We start from the raw sequence: 19,539 nt of genomic DNA on the forward strand, positions 1-19,539 counted from the left end.
TGATCAAGTGTCTGGTTATTGTACAGTCATGAAGAATTGGACTCCCAGTTAGTCTTTCCCAGTGTGTTGGGTCACAATGGTGTGCTGAGAAAGGTAGCAGAGACATCAGATCACTGTAAAGAATGGGATCATGGATCCACATACTTGACAGATGCTTAGGGCTAGACTTGACTCTACTTCTACATTCCCAGTTCAAGTCAGTGGTCGCAAAAATTCATTACCATTCATTCTCAATGTGAAATTTTGGTCTCAGTCCAGTTCTTGGCCGGAGGTGTCCATGTTATTTAAAAAGAGGAAAAAAAACAACCACCATCACAATGGGCAGTAATTGGCACTCTTATTGGCAGCCCCTTAAAAAAATGTAAGCCATGGTGACCAGCCACCTCTAGTTGTAATCCTGTGGCAACGTTCCTTGTCTTTTCTTGGGATAACTAGAGGACTTGTCTGCAAGGATGTTAATCCAGCATCTTTCAAAAGCATCAAATTCACCTGAAAGTTAAAAAAATAGATATCTAAGGCCCCAAATGATTGGTATTATGTAGCTGAAAACAAGCATCTACTATATTAGGTATTTTGCTTAACTAGAAAAGCCAAAATCACCAGAGCTTCAAGAGAAGAGAAATGTACTTCCCCTTTTCCTCCCTCACCTCTCAGGAGAATGACGTATGTGAATCATGATTCTAAATCACTCTAATACACGCTGCCATGTAATAATTACGCTACAAAGATACCAGTGAAAATCTAGCAAATGTATGTAGTCAGGTGTTAGCAGGGTGAAAAAGACAGGGGGGACCCTGTAAGCAATACAGTCTCCAACATAAGCTTGTAAATGGCTTCCCACTGCATTCTAGAAAAGCAATACAGCACTTAACACATTTTTATGTGAAGACAAGTTAGTCAAATGCAATTCTCAATACTGAATTTAAACAGTCTCTCACCCCAAACCAGAACACCCTTTACAAAACATTACTGCAAAAGCCTTTAGGTGACCTAAATTTGACACCACATTTTTTAAAAGTGACATTCACTTTTAATTTAACTTTTAATTTTTATTTCATTAAAACAAAACATCTTAAAACTACTAGTTATTTTTCACTATTTATACTGTTTGTTTATTTCTGCATTTCATTCATCTTGAACAATTAAAATGGACTGAAAACCATTTTCCTTTGATTAGAAATTTGTCTCTAGTCTTTCTTTCTTGGTCTTGTGTCTTAGCACAACATTGTTATTTGGGTTCACAGGAAGGAAGACTTAAAAAACAAGCCTCCATTTTCATACACATTAATGATTTCCCTATGCACTTGGTGCCATTGTCTATTCTTCTTCAGAAAATCAGGTGCAACGACAGCTACTCAGAGCATAGGCTTGCTAAAATTCACCATAGTGGCATTTAGTCTTAAAATCCCCAATGTCTTTTCTTGCCTCTCTTACTTGTCTTCTCACTGTAAAATTTCCATTGTAATTACTGTGTGTTGTGAGATATTTGGAAGAAGATGAAATTATTATAATTATGCAAAAGATTTGCATAGCTCCACTGGAGTCAATAGAACTCTACTTCTGACATATATACCAAAAGGCAGAGAATTACAAAGTCACAGCAACTCAAAAGGCACTATCTCCCAACCTTTCAGGATTATATTGAGAGTCACCATGTATGCTCCTGCCAATCAATAGGAAATGCGGTGATGCAACTAGCACAAGAGACTATCCTCCAAACATATGGATTCAATTCACTTAACAATACACAATTCAAATAAGAAATTGTCCAAAGGAAGTAGTGATGAAGGCCTTACGTACAGGAGCATGAAAGTAAGATTCCACCATTTTGAAAACTTACCCCTAAATAGTGAAGTCTGCTCTAATTTCCTGCTGTAATTGGATTCTTCTTCTCTTTTCCTCTGCTCCTGGCTTGGAGCCTCAAGCAGGGAAATGCAAGACTAAAATTCTTAGTTTCACTCTTACTTGACAAAAATATATAAATTTAGAATCTTCTATTGAAAATTTCAACAATAAACGTAGTTTTATTCCTTTATATAATCAACTATATGTTTCAAAATAGAACTTTTTTCCTTAAGGGGAAAAAAAAAAAACACACACACACAAAAAAGCAAAGGATAATCAAAAAGATTGCTTGGTAAGCTAATTTCCATTTTATACATTGAACTGTCTTTGCAACAAATAATTAATAGTCGTGGTATTAATACTGTATTACTAATTACTCAATGTATAACATATATTATAAAGATATTAAGGAACCAATGGTAAGAAACATTAAAGTCAATCCATTTATAAGTATCATTCATAAATTAAGTCAGCAGTCTACTGTGCTGCTGCCAGTATCCTAGCAAATAAGCCACTTCTTCAAAATACTAGTCTTTACAAATAACTTATCACAACAGACAATACTATAAAACAAAATACAATAGATGTATGGAACTGGAAATGTATGCCATTGTATATCCCTTGTATAACTTAAACAAATTAAAAGTTGCACTTATAAGCCAACAAGTACCTAATGCTTTCCCTTTATGATATCCTCCTTGCTATTAAGGTGAGGATGGAGGGAAATAGAGGACAGAGATTTTCACAGTTTATGTCCAAATTTGGAAGAATTTTTGCTGATTTAATTCTTTTGCATTTGTTCCTAAGGTAACAAGTTTAATGATTTTTCTTTGAATCAGGACTATGGAGTCAAAGAGTAGGACTTTTATTCCCAGGAACTAAGTTGCAATTAAGAGGCATTGTAGCCAATGCCTCTCAAGAATTAAATCTATATTTAATGAGGTTTTTTATATTAGAAAACTTGTCATTAAATTGTTGCATTCTGATAACACTCCACCAATTACATAAAGGACCAGAAAGACTCCAATGGCCAATTGAGCGGATAACCTTCTAATTGTGGACCGTGTTGTATTCCTCAGCCTGAGATAACTTCAGTCCCTCCGCATATGTCATAGCTTTCAGAAGCAGCTACTGAGAAAAATTAACAATGCCACAGTCAGTTTCACTACCGCTATTCAGAACTCTGGGGGCAGCAATAAAATCAGCAGGAATCAAGTAAAGTCATGAGCACAATATCAGAGGCAAAAACAGGGAGCTTTATGGAAGGTTGCAGGGATGGGGGGATGCTTGAGAAATGACAGAGAACCTATCCACCACTGAGCAGCAGCCAAAGGCTGGGGCAAAGATAACAGAGTGGGTAACAACTGTTAGGATGCTCTGGGGTTATGCGGGAGGGAAAGAATATATTCTCTATCATCTCTAGCAGTCTGATAAGGGATGTGGGAGCTTTATAGTTATAAGTGACACTACATGACGAAGTCTTATATGAAGGGTTCAAGAACAGGACCCTCCTAGAAAAAGCAATATCCTCTCCACTAACAGGGGATAGGGTAGGTTGGGCTTCTCAACAGGGCATTATTCCTGCACCTGAACAGTGAACCCCTACACGACTCTGGCTGTTTGTTTAAGCTTTGGAAAAATGTAATAAAGGCAGAACAAGGGAAGAGAAAATTGGGTGACTAATAAGCAAGCAGACAGTTGTCCAAGCAACCTGTTCTGGTCTCCTAGCGCTTGAACCTAAGTACCTTTAGGTTCCATTTCACACATCAGTGATGTGATGCTATCTAGATTAGGGATGACCATTTATAATACAATTGTATATCAATATGACAAAATGGCAATGATTCTTACCTGATAGGCCATGTCCATAACCATTAGAAAGGTTATAATTTGCTCAATATGATAATATTGCTTATGGGTAAATGTCTAATTTTAATGTAGGTTATGAATATGTATGATATATCTGTATTTCAACTTGTGCTGTGTTTCTGGGCAACACCTCAGACAGGATGGCAGCAGTAACAAGCCTGCTTAATGGCACATGGAGGAAACTCGCAATGCGACCAGGGAGAGAAGCCAAGGCTACATCTTATGAGTCACCAGGACATGCAAGATCATGCCCTATGGACAGGGGACCCTTTCTGAAGCTTTTCCATGCCATGTGCTGTGGGCTTGTGTTTGAAACAAGCCACATGGCAATCCACTATAAAAGGCAGCTGCATCACATCCATATTGTATTCAGTCTTCTTTCCTGCTTCCTATGTTCGGACCAATTCACCTGCAACTGAAGCTGTGAAACAAAGGATCGTGGAGTCAGGCCCATCCAGGTACTGAATGTACACCAGAGGGACTGTACAAGCCTGCAAACTCCACAATTCTACTGAAAACCTGATATATGGACTTTCAAATCATTTGTATGTACCTGATTGTTTTAATCATATAACACCTCTCACCTTGTTTGTTTCTTTCCTTTTACATTAAACCTTTAGTTTTAGTTACTAAAGAATTGGCTGGCAGCGTGGTATTTTGGATAAGAACCAAACTTATATTGATCTGGCAACGTGGCTGATCCTTTGGGGATCAGGAGAACTTTTTTGGTAAAGGAAATAGTGTTTTAATAATTTATCCCTTTACTGGACCCAGTGGCTGATTGGGAGCCTGAGACTGAAATGCAATAAGGGGGTTGTGTAGCTTCTTGTTTTTAGTTTCCTGATAACCACTGGGGGATCAGAAGCACTGTCTATGTGACTGGTTGGTGAATTTACTGCAGTGTTAGCCATCAGTTTGGGAGAATCTGCTTTCCTTTTTGCAGCCTGCCCTGCCCTTGGCATTTTCAGGTGGCTGCCCTACGCACAGACAGATCACATACACAACAACATCTTTGAAATTCAACAACTGATTTGCAGTATTTATAGGCTTATTTTCTGCTTTAATACAAAGGAGTCAGTAGAGCTTGGCAGCTGTTCTGACCTCAGACAACAGTGCAGTTAAGCATAGTTTCTGCCTTCTGTTTCATTGATTCTGAAAACCTGGCTTTATACAGTAACTTTACACAACTCCAGTCACACTTGTAGACCCTTTATTGCAAATTGGCTACAAGTCTGCTAGCAGTAGTTGCAAGTTATCCGGAGTATTGACAAGGATGACGGTAATCTACAATTTACCAGTACTGCACTACCAGATCACATGCAGTGCCTTTGTAAATTAAAGCCAGCAAGCGTGGAGTTTCACCACAGTTTCCTGCTTTCTGCATCTCCATTTGCTATCAGCACAATCTAACTGCCTGAGCTGCTGCTGCACGTTCAAGTAGTTTGTTACACTGAAAGCATGGTTTGACTAGGAATTCAATTTTTTTCTTAACTTCCATCTTTTTCCTAATGACATTTCTTAACACAAAACAAAAGAGGAACAAACATAGCACACATAGCCTGTATTACCCAGAAGTTCAGTGTCCTCACATATTTAATCTTTTGCAGACTCAGCACATTCAGATTAAAAATAGAAGTTCAATCAACTTCCCTTATCACAGAACTCTAGACCTCTTCTTTTTCTATATCTCTTAAAAAACAAAAACAAACAAAAAACCAGTATCTGGAGAATATGGGGCATTAGAGGCAGATACAGGGGGGCAAAACTCTACTTGTTTGTATGTATACCTCTCCACCAGCCAACAGCCAAAATCTGAGGGGCAAGAATCAGGAGAGATACATTTCTTAAACATGATTTTAAAAAATCAGTTTAATGAATCACTGTTTATAATAACACAAGTGAGTTGACAGCAGAATCTGAAATTAGATCCCAAATGAGGAACAGCTGAAGTATTTTCACACTTATTTAGGGTATGTCTATACTGATTGCCGCCGTCAGATTGATCTTTCTGGATTGACTGAGTGGTCAGTGTAGACCCGCTCAATCGATCAGGAAGTTGATCCAATAAATCCACGCCCTCAAGTGATGTAGCGCTGCGTCGATGGGAATGCAGTTCCCGTCGGCGCAGTGCAGTGAAGACGGCGCGCAGAAGGGAAGCACAGCAGTCAACAGGAGGGAGTTACGCAAGTTACACAAAGTAGCTTGCGTAACTCCCATCGACTGCCGCTGAATTTCCAGGTAAGTGTAGACCAGGGCTTAGACAAACATTTCCCACATCATCTTTCACTAGACCAGATATACATCTTAGCAACTGACAAAGAAACATGGAAGAGAGAAAACAATACCTTAAGTACCTTTACAGTTGCTTCGTGCATTGAATTGAAGGATATATATGACAAATATGTCTGTGTGTATTTGTTTGCACTTTCCCTATAAAACTTACAGCATTTGTTTTCAGTAGTTGTTTTGCACATTGTCAGTACATTTGTTTTGCGGATTCAAGAGCAGGAAGTACTCTTCCTGTAACTTCACAGCAAAAGTCACTTGATGAAGACGACTACTGAAGTTGTAAATATACATACCATCACTCACTTTCCTTTCCCCTTTCTTTCTCACATCTGTTTTTTTTTTTTTATATTATGTCTCTATTAGAATAGTCTCGTTTAATCTCTATTTTTAGTCTTTTCTAGTCTCCCGCTTTGTGGAGATGAAAGCTTCATTCTACTTACAGGTACTTCCAAAAGTACTTCCAGTGATGCTGGCTCTTACTCCCTCCAACCATATTCCATTTTTAATTTCAGTGTATAAGTTTACATTACTCTCCCCCCAAAAATGATTTAATATATTTCATTCCTTTTACCTCCTAATCCCTCTTCTTTCTTGACGATCTTCTACCCTCTTCCAATTGCACTTCTGAAATCCACACATACTAGTTAATTTTTATGATTTAAACAACTTTAATTGCCTAATCCCCCAAATTTTGCATGTCTGTAAAGTTCTGGATGAGTCTGGAATGCTCTCATAACCTTATTAAACAGCAAACCAACTATAGGAAAAGCACAAATATTTTCCATCATAATCCATATCTTATCACACCAACCCAATCTACATTTATCTACTTCGGGACTCATTTAAAATGTAATAACCAGAACTGCTTATACTCCTTTTGCTCTCTGTATAGATATGTATTTATTCATTCATTCATTCATTCTTAGATGCCTATCCATGAGACAGAACACTTCTTTGCATATATCCATTCTGATGGCATGCAGTCTCCTTTTTAGAGCAGACATATTGCTACTGTTGTGACCTAGACATTACAATAACTAACTTCTTTAGTGCTTTTTCTGTTATCAACTAGTTTGCCAATATGGCATTTCTCAGTCAGCGATACTGCTCCAGGATCAAAGCGGTTTATGGCTAACAAATCCAAGATTTTCAGGTAGAATTCATGCTTGCAATCTCCAACCTTCCCACAAAGTCCAGCGCAGCGAATTCCTTACTAATTGTGGGGAACAGGTGAAAACAGAAACCATACCCCAATTTGCAGGAATAATGTAGGGTAACTCCAAAGCCCCTATACCAACCCTTGAGTTCAGTAGGGGCTGGGACCCTTCTACAATCGTGTCAGAGATTTCATGGCCACGCAATCCATGTAATCAAAGGCTCATTACCCATGCTGCTGCCCCTCCCACAGCTAAACCATGAAAACCTTCCACGATGGGCAACTGGCACTGAGTCCACCTTCAATGCCTGCAGGGAATGCAGTCCTGTTTGCCTGTTCCTCATCCTCCTTCTCTGGCACAAAAGAATAGCTGCAATTCCCTGTACTGAAGGCCTTACAAAGCCCCTCCACTCACAGATGAAATTGAACCTTTAAGCAGGTGTATGGACATATATGTAAAACATTTCACTAAGAACCACTACTATTTTCACCTCTGATAACGACTGTTTTGAAATGCGGAAGTGGGGTAGGATGTCACCCACCAGAAACAGCAAGAGACACTGTTCAAAGCAGTGATTATTTGGAACACAGCTCCCAATAACAAGTTACACCTACTTGATATTATTGTGATCATGGCATCCTAAGGAATTCATGAGACACACAATGAACATGTGTGTGATTATTATACATTAGTATTAATCTTATTTGCCAGGGTTATCATTCTTGACAAGCTTTCCCAACACGACTATGTCCATGCTGAGGAGTAATTCTCTTAAGTTTAAGGAGAATCATGGATAAAACAAACTGAAGCGGGAGGTGAGGTTATGCACTTTTGAGGTTCTCACACCGTGTATTTTTTTGGAAGTGTGTGTGTCAAACTTTTTCTATTGCAGTTGTATCCTACCTAACTGGGAAAAGCAAATTTGACTCAGTGTTCTGGCTGACTATTAGGAAAAGCCCGTGTGTAATGTGATTTTCCGTTCTTTTGAAAAAAGCTTTAGATGCTGATTATGCAAAAACTGCAGTTTTAATGATACTGCATGTAAATGTAGAGTTTGTAGCTGTTTATATTGGCCTTTTTTATTAAGAAAAATGGTAAAATTTGGGATCATTTGACTAGATGCACGTTTGTGATCATTTAGAAAGTATAGGGCATAACAAAACTTAGATATTATAGGAGATCTGGCAAGAAACCCCTACACTTTGGTTGCCTAACACTTTCCATTATAGAAGTTTTGCAACCTTTATTTAGGAAACTAACACTACCTTCGTCTGCAACAGACCTTAGAAATTTAGTAGGGAGAAAGCCCTTTGGTTAGAGAAAGCCTTTTCTTTGTCCCATAAAACGCTGTTAAAGTTTAGCAGATTTCAGGAACTTTGGGGAGATAGGAGGGTTTTTTTTTTTAAGATGCTTCCAAAAAGCTATTAAAAAAAACAAAACAAAACCCAAAACCTTCCACAAAATAGTTTCTTCCTCCTTTAGATAAATGTAGAGCTCTCTACCCACACCCCCCAAAAAATGACACTTTGATAAGGACTACAAGGAACAATGTGCAATCCTGCATCAATAACAGATGCTTTATTGATATGTTTGAAGTCTAATATACAGTGGCTCTGCACAGCTAGAAACAGGACCTTTATACCATTGGAAAGGGAAAATTCTCTGAGACCCTGAAGGACTGCAATATTGGTAACTAAAAAATCCCAATATTGGTGTCTAGAAAAGCTATTTTATTTTGGTTTTTATGCTTCCCTTTGACACCTACAGAGCTAAGTTCATAGTGACTAAAGCTGCATCCGGATCTACAAATAAACAAATGACCCCTGAACCCCAATAGACTCTGGATAGGTATAGTGGTCCCCACTCACAGGTCCAGTGCAGGATGAGGGGAATAAAGAACCTTGAACCTCGATACAAAAGGTTAGGAACTCTACAAAACATTGCTAAAATAGTGTTTCTGCCACCTATGTGGAACATACCAGAAACAAGAAGGGGTAAGTGTGGTAAAGATTTTACAGACATTGGTTTGGAAAAAATCTGCATAACTCATTCATGCATCTATCCCAAGCCTATACTGATAAAATCTTTATACCACACTACAATGCACTCTGGCTATCTATTAATAGTTACATTAGATAGGAGAGAGAAGATATTACAAACAGCATAAGGCATATAAGGAACTGAGTTTTGGAGGACAGTTTTGTCCTAAACATTTTGTTTTCAGACCACAGGGTTGCAAATAACCACTGCAGAGCAGGAAAAAGGTGTGTATCTTCATCATTGATATGTCTATGCTAGATAGTCACACAAATATATTCTCTACTTTGTAATGCAACATAATTCAAAAAAATATAAGTAGCAGCATGATATAAAGCCTGCTTTTCAGTCATACAACAATACAGGCTAATAAGTCCAATACGCAAGAACGGTTTCACTTTGTACTCACTCTTACAAAGTTGTCAGGGAACAAACCTCTTCTGCCTTTGAGCTGTCCTTCCCACCAGCCTCCAGCCTCTTTCTTGATATTGGTGATTATGTCACCCACAGTGATTGTCAGCTCATCATCATGTTGAGCCTTGTAGTCAAATTCCACTATCGCCTCCACTAAAAAAGAAACAACCACATGTTGCAGAAAGTTAGAGATGGTATTTATTCTTGGCCAGGTTGAGTAAAGTTTTCATGGCTTCAGAGGGAAAAAGAAAAACCAGCTGCTCAGCAGGGGGAATAGCATCAGTTTAACCTGAAGACTGCATGCAACAGGAGCATAGTAGGGACAAGTGCTGGTGGGGGGAGATCCTTTAAGAAGCCATTTATGACGGGATGACAGACAGCAATTTATATCAGTTTATTTTAGATTTAGTTGATCTTTTATTTTAAAATATATCAATTTTCAGTCAATCAATATATCAGTCACTGCAGCAGTATCCCTTCAGATATCAGCAACTGATGTCTATTTCTGGGAAAAGATTATGGCTTTTCTCCCTGTTACTTGACAAATACTTGCTTAATTTCAGAACTATTCCAAATTGGTGTTCAAATCCATTCCATTCAAAACCGTAGCCATTTACCCAGTTTGCCAGACATATCATTGCTCCTCCCAGAAGCATTTTTAAAATTTTCTGCATGATGCTAAGTTTCACTATTACAATCTCTCTATAAACATAATTTATACAGAAATGCAGAGCTCAACCTGGGAAAGCTTTGCTATGTGCATATACTCTCTTAGGATTTCACCAAGGAGGAAACATTCATGTTCACTTGCAAAATGATTATGCATTAGAAGATGTGAAGTTCAAATATACTATTGCTCTAAATGTCAACTATCAACCACAATCTTGTTGTTGCTCCACTACCAGTATTTCATCATGCCATGTAGCATGCCATATTCTTTTCCCAGAAGAAAAAAAGCCCCATTAACACACACCCTTCAGACTCTTTCATATTATAAATATCTATATAGTTCACTGGAAGGACCTAGGGAATTAATAATTGGAGGAATAAACTATTAGAAATGGGGAAGTTTCTCCCTCCAACTTCATATATCACTGAGTTCTTCCCTCTATTAGTATGGTATAAATATACAGTAAATTTCCTGGTGTTTTGTCTAGTCTCATTTTAAACATCTCAGCCATTGGGCTTTCATCACTTCCCTCAGGAGATAATTCCATAATCTAACAGATATCACCATCAGAAAGTTTTTCTGATTATTGGCCTCAGTTTTACTTTTGTTTATTTTATTCCATTATTTCTTGTTATAGCCCCTTGCATCACCATAATAAATTTCTCTAGCAGAGAATGGAAAATCTTTTTTCTAAATGTTTAGTATTTTACTTACCAAGGCAAATCTTTTAACAAACAAAAAAAAAAGCCAATATCAGAGGCAAGTTGTGCTGAAGGAATTAATAACTTTTCTGCCACTAACAAGATGATGCACAATGTTAGAGGGATTTTTTTTTTGGGTGCATTTAATGTGGCATTTTCCCCCAGGTGCCGGTCTCACTTATTTTCATCCCTAAGACAACCTTCCTAACCAAAATTACTGCACTCATCTCTAGAGGCTCCCCTGACCTCTACCAAAAGAAGAACCAGAATTGCCAGAACAGCTGCACTCAGAAAGCCACTTTGATGGGAAGTCATATCCCAGGTCATTCCTCGGGCACATTTACCACTTAAGAGGTTGAAGCAGCAACAGAAATACCCACATGCATCTCCATTCTGCACAGATAACTGTGTGTGCTGTGTAAGACATCACAAGAGTTCTCCGGAAGACACTGCACAGCTAAAGGAACACACACCATTATACCTGTAACAGGATGTTGTTGCCCCCTGCTGGAGGCTCTGACACCTTGACATCATTCATCATCATCAGTTTGCCTACACAGCAAAGGTTCATTGCGACAATACCCTATGGCGCACGCCATATTGGATCATATGTCCCTAAATACTTCACTACCTTGGGGCAGGGGAGATGGAAGTGCAGTGACTGAAGCAGTTTTCCTAACTATTGTACTTCACCTTCAGCTATATGGCCACCATTGCCGTTGACCTGAAGGGTTCATCTGCTGTGGGTGACGAAGACTCCATTGCTGCCCGGTCTTCACCAGAGCCTCGTTTGCCAACTGTTTCAGGGTTCATGACAGGCCCTCATGGCTACCGTAATGGCAAAGGTGAACAGGCCCCATCATATTTCACCCTGCTAAGCAATCCCCTACTTTGGTCGTTGTCCACTCCCCACGAACTAGGACGTGAGGTTGGACTTTTGGAGAGTGCCACCTTGGCACCACCCTCAGATGTCCTTTTGGAGAAAAAGAGGAGTTCATTCCTCCAAGAACTGCCTAGAAAGGCCACCAACCCAGGATCAGCTGTGGGCAGAACCAACAAGAACTAGTCCTCCACCACCTAGAAGGACTAGAAGCAGGCAGAAGCAAATCAGGGTCCAGCAGGCATGATAAAAAAGGCTGATTGTTTCTTCCAGGAGCCAGTTCTGGGTAAAGTTGGAACAAGGGAGCACGAATTTCTCTGTCTTAACCCAAGAAACCCAGGTTGGTCAGGGGCCTAACTGTGACAGCACCCTTTTTAGTTGGGCTAGTGAAGAACAGTTAATTTAGGTTACAAAATTTAAAGCCCAAGTGGCCATCTTGAGTTAAATACCAATTTACCGTTATAAAATGAAGGCGACTGACACCCCACTGGCCCACATAAAACAGTGACACCACCACAGATATTAAGAAGATCCCAATAATGTTCCACTTAATCTATAAAGGGACAGAACATTATATCGAACTAGGTTGGTAAGAGTATTGTTATTCCTCCCCATCCCAAAGAAGTCAATCAGACTCTCTCTCTCTCTCGCACACACACACAGACACACACACTGTTGTGTCCCCATGTGTGCGTGTACGTATACATTTTCTTGGGCAATATTAACACAGATATTTTTTAGCAATAGCTAGAAGAGCATGATTGCTTTTGGCCAAAGGCTAAATTCCAGCCTTAGGGGCACAGCTAAAGGTCATAACACCTCTTGAACTTCTGAATGTCCTGGAGACCTTTAATCAAAATAATGCAATAGTCTCATCTCACATTAGATAATTAAAGATTTTCAGTCCTACTAAGACTTAGACATCACAGCCAACGGTTGGCACCATGATGGGTCCAAAATACTCACAAGTGAGATCATGGCCATCTTGAAGGAGCTAGAGATGGAAGAAACCATTTTTAATGTATATGGGTGAATTTGCCAAAACACAAATAATACTCATTCTGCATCTGAGGCTAAATTCTAAAACGACAATTCTGTTCAATGGATATTTGGCATTTGGTTGCCAGCTTTGGTCCACCTGTGAGACCACAGAGGATAAGCAAGCCACCACTAGCCTTCTGGGGGAACCATTAAGATGGGGCCAGGACTGATAAATTCCCTTTTTCAGGGATCAGACAAGAAAGATCTGCTGGTGAGAATCTCTGGCCCTTCTATGGGAACCACACAAAAAACAAAACAAAACAAAAAAAAAAAGAAATACATACACGCAGAGACCAACAACACACAGCTGAGGCCATAAGTGGCCCACTGCCTATAAAATGAATAGCAAGACTTACAGCATGTAAGGTGAGGTGAAGCCAGTATCACTTATAAGAAATTTACTTGTAATCAGAGCGTGAATCAGACACCTAACAAAGGGCCCTGCTAATGTTCCATAGCGTTCATAGACGCACATATTATTCATTTGTGGTGGGCTAAGTGGTTGGTTAGTTGGGAAGCGTACCCATGCTGAAGCCCTGGTGAGATTGCTAGAACTCAGGCGACCTCAGGATTTGAGCACTGAGGCAAGTCACTGTTGTAGGCCTTAAACAATTTTGTATTTCAAACACCTGGAAAATTTATCTCACCACAAAATAGGGGTGAGCCTTCCAGGAACACAACAGTCAAGTCCAAAACAGTCTAAATCCAGAGTCTCTCACCCACTACAATGTTCACTACTGGGCCCTACAGGCAGAGCCTTCTCAGCCTTGAGTCCAGGCAGTGCATTTGCTCCTTGAGGACAAGCAAGGCCTTACACGGTCCAAACCCTTCCTTTTAAAAGTCTACTTCTGTAATATGGCCTGAGTGCCTCCAGGTCCGACCACTTGTACAGTCCCCTTTGGCAGGTGACTGCTCCTTCTGCTCTCTACCAAGGAAATCTATTAGCCTCCATCCTCATCTTGTTGAGAGTGGGGTACATAACCTTGTCATAGCCACACCCCTCCCCCACACCCAGGGTTCCTGAGGTGGACAGGCCTCCTTCAGCTGCTATCAATCAATCTTTCCGAAGGGTGGGGCAGGAGGGAGAGAAAGGGAACAGAGCTCTAGGCTCACTCCCAGTACTGGCTCTTCAAATTACATTATGCCTCACCCTTCCCTTGCTGCTGCAAGAAGAGTGAAGGATCAATACTGTACAATTCTCCCAGACTCTATTTTTGAATCCTCATTCTTCATAAATAATTTCAGTGCCTGCCTGTGATGCTGTGTCCACAGCTCTCCCAAGAGCAGTGCATAATTGATATGACTCTTCATTTTATTCTGTATTTTATTCTGAATAGCGCCAGTAAAATTGTCCATACTGCTGTTAATTGGACTTTGCAGATGCCTGGCGAAGCCATAAGCAGTTGCAGAAGAACTGGAGCTGCCTGTGTGCAAACTCATGCATCCTTCCACATTTATATAGCTACATCTTTGCAACCATAAGTGCTAGAAACAGCATTTTTTTTAAATGGAAGTTAAATTAAACACAGATGTATGGCTTAGGCTCCTCTTTCCCCAGTAAACTTCCCACTCACTGATACAGATACTTTTTAAGCTCTGCACCCAATCAGGAAACTCCAAAGTTATTTCTGAAGTGTGTGTGTGAGACCTGATGAAATTTAACAAATACTGGATAATTTTTTTTTTTTTTTTTTTTTTTGTAAAATGCAAATTTAAGTAATCTGCATCTCTAGGGGGTAGTGAAGAGGGCAAATCTAATGAATGTGAAAATCCCTGAGCCAAACTAATGAAAAATACAATTTTGTAAAAGTCACCCAAGTTCCCATGTATCAAAAATAGCACATAAAAGCCTAAAGGTGCTTTATAATTTATAGGACTGAGTTGCAGTTATTAAATCAAGTTTATTTTTAAAAGCATGCTAAAGGATTTTCACATGCATATTTCAAAACATGTTTGAATAATACATTCTGCCACCCCTTCCCCTCTCCCCCCTCTTTTTTTTTTTTTTTTGGGGGGGGGGGTGAATTTAGGCCCAGATGCTCCTGGGTATTTAGGTGCCTAATTTACATTGATTTCAACTTTACGTAAGGGCCTAATACTTCTGAATATGTGGGCCTTCGTGCTTGTCATAGGGAGGAATTTGCCACACTGTGTTTAGCCAGGCTTACCATGGACAGAGGGTGTCTAAATTTGATCACACATTTGCCAATGCATGCATCACACCTCATCCCTAAACTGCTATACTAGATCTCTCTGGAACAGGGCTAAGCAAGCATCCTAAGTTGCACAGTAGTTTAGGATATGAGAAAAAGCATCCCATAGACAATGAGATCAAACTAATTTCACTTGTAAATGAATTCAAGCAGGTTTTGAACCCAGCTCTGCTTACGTATTAATGGTCTAAACCTGCTCCCACTGAAGTCAAGAAGAAAACTCTCAGTGACACCAGGAAGTACAGGATCTGGCCTTAGATCACTGTACTATTTAACTTTCACCTTTTACTTCAAAATAACGTACAACATGATGCCTCAAACAATGTCAAATACACACTTCTAACCCCAAGGTCTTCAATCTGTGGGGTGTGACTCCCCATAGTGGGGCATGGAGGAACATTGGGGGGGGAGCGGCAGGGCCCAGGCCAGCCCCCATATGGGGAAGGGGGCGCAGAGAGGGAGCACTGCCCTGTTCTGCCCTGTACCCTGTCCATGACTACCAGCCAGTTCCCAGGCTTGGCCCCCAGCCCCACTCCCGGCCTTGGCGGCCCAGGCCTCATCCCCCAGCTGCTGTTCCTGACTTGGCCCGTGGCCGCTGCGGCCCCGACTATGGCTCCGCTCCTAGCCCCAGCTAAGGGTGCAGGGAGGGGGGTGTGGACAGGGATAAGGGGGGCATGAGCTAAAAAGTTTGGGGACCACTTGTGTAACCCCTTACAAGTTATAACCATTTGTTTTTTCCCTCCAAGATGCAATGCACTCTCCTTAGCATTCCTTCACTGACAGGCAGAGATGAAATCCAACACGAAAGCAATTCAAGCTATTTTGATCTGAAAACTGAACATTCGTTCCTATGCCAACATGATCAGCTATTCATGACATTATACAACCGTCAATCCAAATTGTAACAGAAAAATCCCATGAGACAGAATCAAAACCAATCATCGCCAGTATTGTTAAAGACTGACACAGGGAACTCAATACTGCAGTGTCAGGGACAGAGTTGTTTGGTGGTGTTTTTTTTTTTGTTTGTTTTATTTACTACTTTGGGTTTATAAAACAAAATTTTAAATGCCTATTATGCGCACCAGGAGTCTTCCACATATATTTAAGATACTCCACATTCTGCAGCTAAATATGACAGAATTAAGACAGGGTTGATTAAATTATTGCCATCACATCTAACACTCATACTAACACTCGATGTTTACAGGAACTTGAGAAAACAGACTTCCGTTGGTAATTACACAATTTTCCCTCATTGGTTATGGCTATTTACTAGTTTCTGTCACTATTTATTGCCATTATTGAAGTGAAACAACCCCCCCACAAAATGACCTAGTTAGCGTAAAAAAGAACTTTAATAATGTGACAAAAATTGAGAGAAGCTATGAGAATCAGAGTTAATGACATCTTAACTCACACCACTGTGCCTTATCAGGAGTATCACAGATTGTTACTATTCAGCAAGAACTATGTTAATTAATATCACCAACTTTCTGGAGACATCTGTATTGTCTAGACACAATGGAAATGTTATTAAAGTCTTTGGCACTATTCCACTGAAGTAACAGAAGCCATATGGTCATACAACTTTTTGTTCCAATATTTTTTCCTCACACTACAATTATTGTCACCTGAAACTAGAGTGTGTAGTTGAAGTGTCAATCAAAAGGTTTAACGTTTCTCTTTGACGAGCAGGAAATTTAAAATTCAATTTGTGCATGATGTACGTTTCATGTAAATTGAAAAACACACATGCTGTACAATATAACCACAAAATCAGAACCGAAAGAGACTAAAATGGCTTTCAAAATCTCTAACTGAAACAAAGGTAACTTTTGAGTTACATAACCACAGGAAAAAAAAAAAACTCACTGTAGTTTGTATTTTTGTAACTAATCACAATAATCAAATTATTAGCATAGAACTGAAAATTGGGGGCAGAAATAATAGCAATCTTCACCATTCTGCTTTTCATGTAACACTACCCATAAATTTCAGTAACAGGACACAATGATTCTTACAGGTTTTGTATTTTTTAAATATCAAGTAATTTTTACCAGCTATCATGGACTGTTCAATTATTTGAAAATCAGTTTCCTTGAATATGGATTTTTTTGGTAAACACTATTTCTCTTATAGCATGGTTATAAACAGAAACTTCATTTAAGCAGTTGCAGAGTCCTTAAAAGTCTTTCAAACACTTTACTATAAATACAATTTATAAGTGGTTTTCAATCTGGCCCTAAAAATCCAATCTGCACTTAAACATTTTAGATACGGTCTTAATCCAGAGGTGAATATATTAAAAAAAACCAAAAAACCACCACACCAAATTTGCTTTCAGCACTTATTTTTAGTGGTTTATGAGCATGAATTTGAAAAAACCTGTAAATAAATATTTTTAAACATAAGAGATATTACACTATGTGCTAATTATCAGCCAGTTAAGATGATGTCACTTGTATGGAAGTATGGGAGGATCATTACTGAAAAGTATCTGCCTAGAATGGTTAAAGTTTGGAAGGGTCAGTATGGCTTCATGGTGGGATATTATATTTGTACTACAAATCCTCATGGAGAAATTCAGAGAAAACAGCAACTGGATATGGTCATTATGGACCTGGAGAAGGCAGCATATGATTGCATACCAAGAGAACTAGTTGGTGAAGTTTGCAACAGAGAGATCTGCCAGAAGGATATGCCCATCTTATCCAGGATATGTATGATGGAATCACTACTATAGTCAAAACTAAACGGGACTGCAATAGAGAATTTCCAGTAAACATTGACCTGCGTCAGGGGTCAGCCTTGAGCCCCTTTTTGTTTGCAGTGCTCATACAAGTGGTAAGTGAGAATATACAAAGGGAGCAGCCTTGGAACTGCTGTTTGCAGGTGACTTAGTGATAGATGTAGAAGACTGTGAGCCCCTGGAAGCCAACCTGAAATAGTGATGACATAGTCCAGCCCGCCCAAAACTTAGAATGAACATTAGTAAAACTGAGGCTATGATAACTGAGGGAGGAGGAGTCACCATAAAGGATGTCACAAGCAGAGAGCTTAGAAGAGATGTTAGAAAGAATTTAAATACCTAGGATCAACAGTTGCTGACAATGGTACCCTCCTGAGTGATGCTGGCACGGTACTAAAGCTGTGTGAGGCCAACAGCAGGAGCTGACTCCAGTTCTCTAGGACAAAAAGATGCCAATAAACTAGAAAGCCAGAGTGTATCAAAATGTAATTCGATCTGTCTTAACAAATGAAACACAGACATGGCCAGCCACAAGAAGGAGATCAATATGCTATCCACCATGGAAATGAACATGTTCAGAGGGTCAAATTGTTGGACACTCCATAACAGGAAACTAAATGAGGTTGTAAGGGAACTACCGCAGGCTGCTCCAATTGAAGACAAGTTGAGGGAAGATAGGCTCTGTTGGTGTCGTCATAACCAGTGGAGACAGGAGAGCTATGTCAGTAGGATAGCCCTTGCAATGAGTGTGGATGGAAGATGATCAGGAGGGAAACCTACACAAGACCTGGTACATGGATGGATATTGACAGATTCAGAGAGATTAATCTGCATGACAACCTGGATCATGAGTTTTGGAAGATGGCTATAAAAATCACTGACCCCAAATAGGGATGTGACAAGAAAAAGAGACTACTTTAAAAATATTTATAGTACCCAACAGGCTACAGAAGAATTCTTATCAAGTAATTCTAGTGAAGATTAACAATGACTGAATGGAAATTGGCAGTAGGGAAGGAGAGAATGTGGGGGTTATGGGATGAGATGAATACAGAACAAAAAGTTAGTTGAGCTTCACACTAGAGTCTGTTAGAAAAATAAAAAACACACTTTTTTAATATGACGATTTCTACTTTGTAAAGTCTAAACTCAGCATCTCTGAATGCTGTATTTTTAGATCATACGTGCCCTATATGGCACCACTACCTATTAAAATGGAAAGGCCTTTTGCCAGATGATAATTCTGGAGTGTGCAAAAGGAATATTTCAGCGAGTTTAAAAAAAAGAAAATAAGAGATTCAAAATAAATTAAAAAAAGGCCCCGTCATGCAAACTCTTACTGCAGGCACGCAGTGCTCACTACCAGGAGTAGTCCACTGACTTCGGGGAGTGGGAACAGGCAGGGGGTGTCAGAGACAGAGGTTAGATGTAGAGCTGGTTGAGAATTTTCTAATGGAATAACTGCAGTTTCCACAAATTCAAAATTTTCCCCAACTTTCTGATTTTCTGTCAATACATGTGAAGTGAAATATTTTGTTTCAGGTCAGTTCAATGCCATTTCAGGACAAAAACAAATGTTGAAGTGCTAGAATTTCCCAGAGGATGGAAATTCTGAATTATGGTTGCTCTCGTTACTTGATTTTCTTTGGGATCGCTTACACCTGGTGGTAA

General features: G+C 39.5%; 1 protein-coding gene across 5 annotated transcripts in view; it reads right to left on the bottom strand.

Annotated features, from left to right (window-relative positions):
- Positions 1–19,539, bottom strand: part of SH3KBP1 (SH3 domain containing kinase binding protein 1) — a 333,778-nt gene that overhangs the window by 280,709 nt on the left and 33,530 nt on the right. For 3 of the 5 annotated variants that reach the window (XR_010919120.1, XM_067545017.1, XM_067545015.1), the window contains exon 2: positions 9,607–9,764. The exons of 1 other annotated variant lie outside the window; for it this stretch is intronic. Coding sequence is in view for 2 of the 4 variants with exons in the window: in XM_067545017.1 (XP_067401118.1) it covers positions 9,607–9,764 (158 nt within the window). In the remaining 2 variants the exon portion in view is untranslated. Of the gene's footprint in view, positions 1–9,606; positions 9,765–19,539 lie in introns of those variants that run through there. One more of the 5 variants, XM_067545018.1, reaches the window with a different exon arrangement.

This window comes from Emydura macquarii, unplaced genomic scaffold (genome assembly GCF_026122565.2).
Source record: "Emydura macquarii macquarii isolate MOO-44397 ecotype Brisbane River unplaced genomic scaffold, CSIRO-AGI_Emac_v2 contig_1043, whole genome shotgun sequence".
Lineage (NCBI taxonomy): Eukaryota > Metazoa > Chordata > Testudines > Chelidae > Emydura > Emydura macquarii.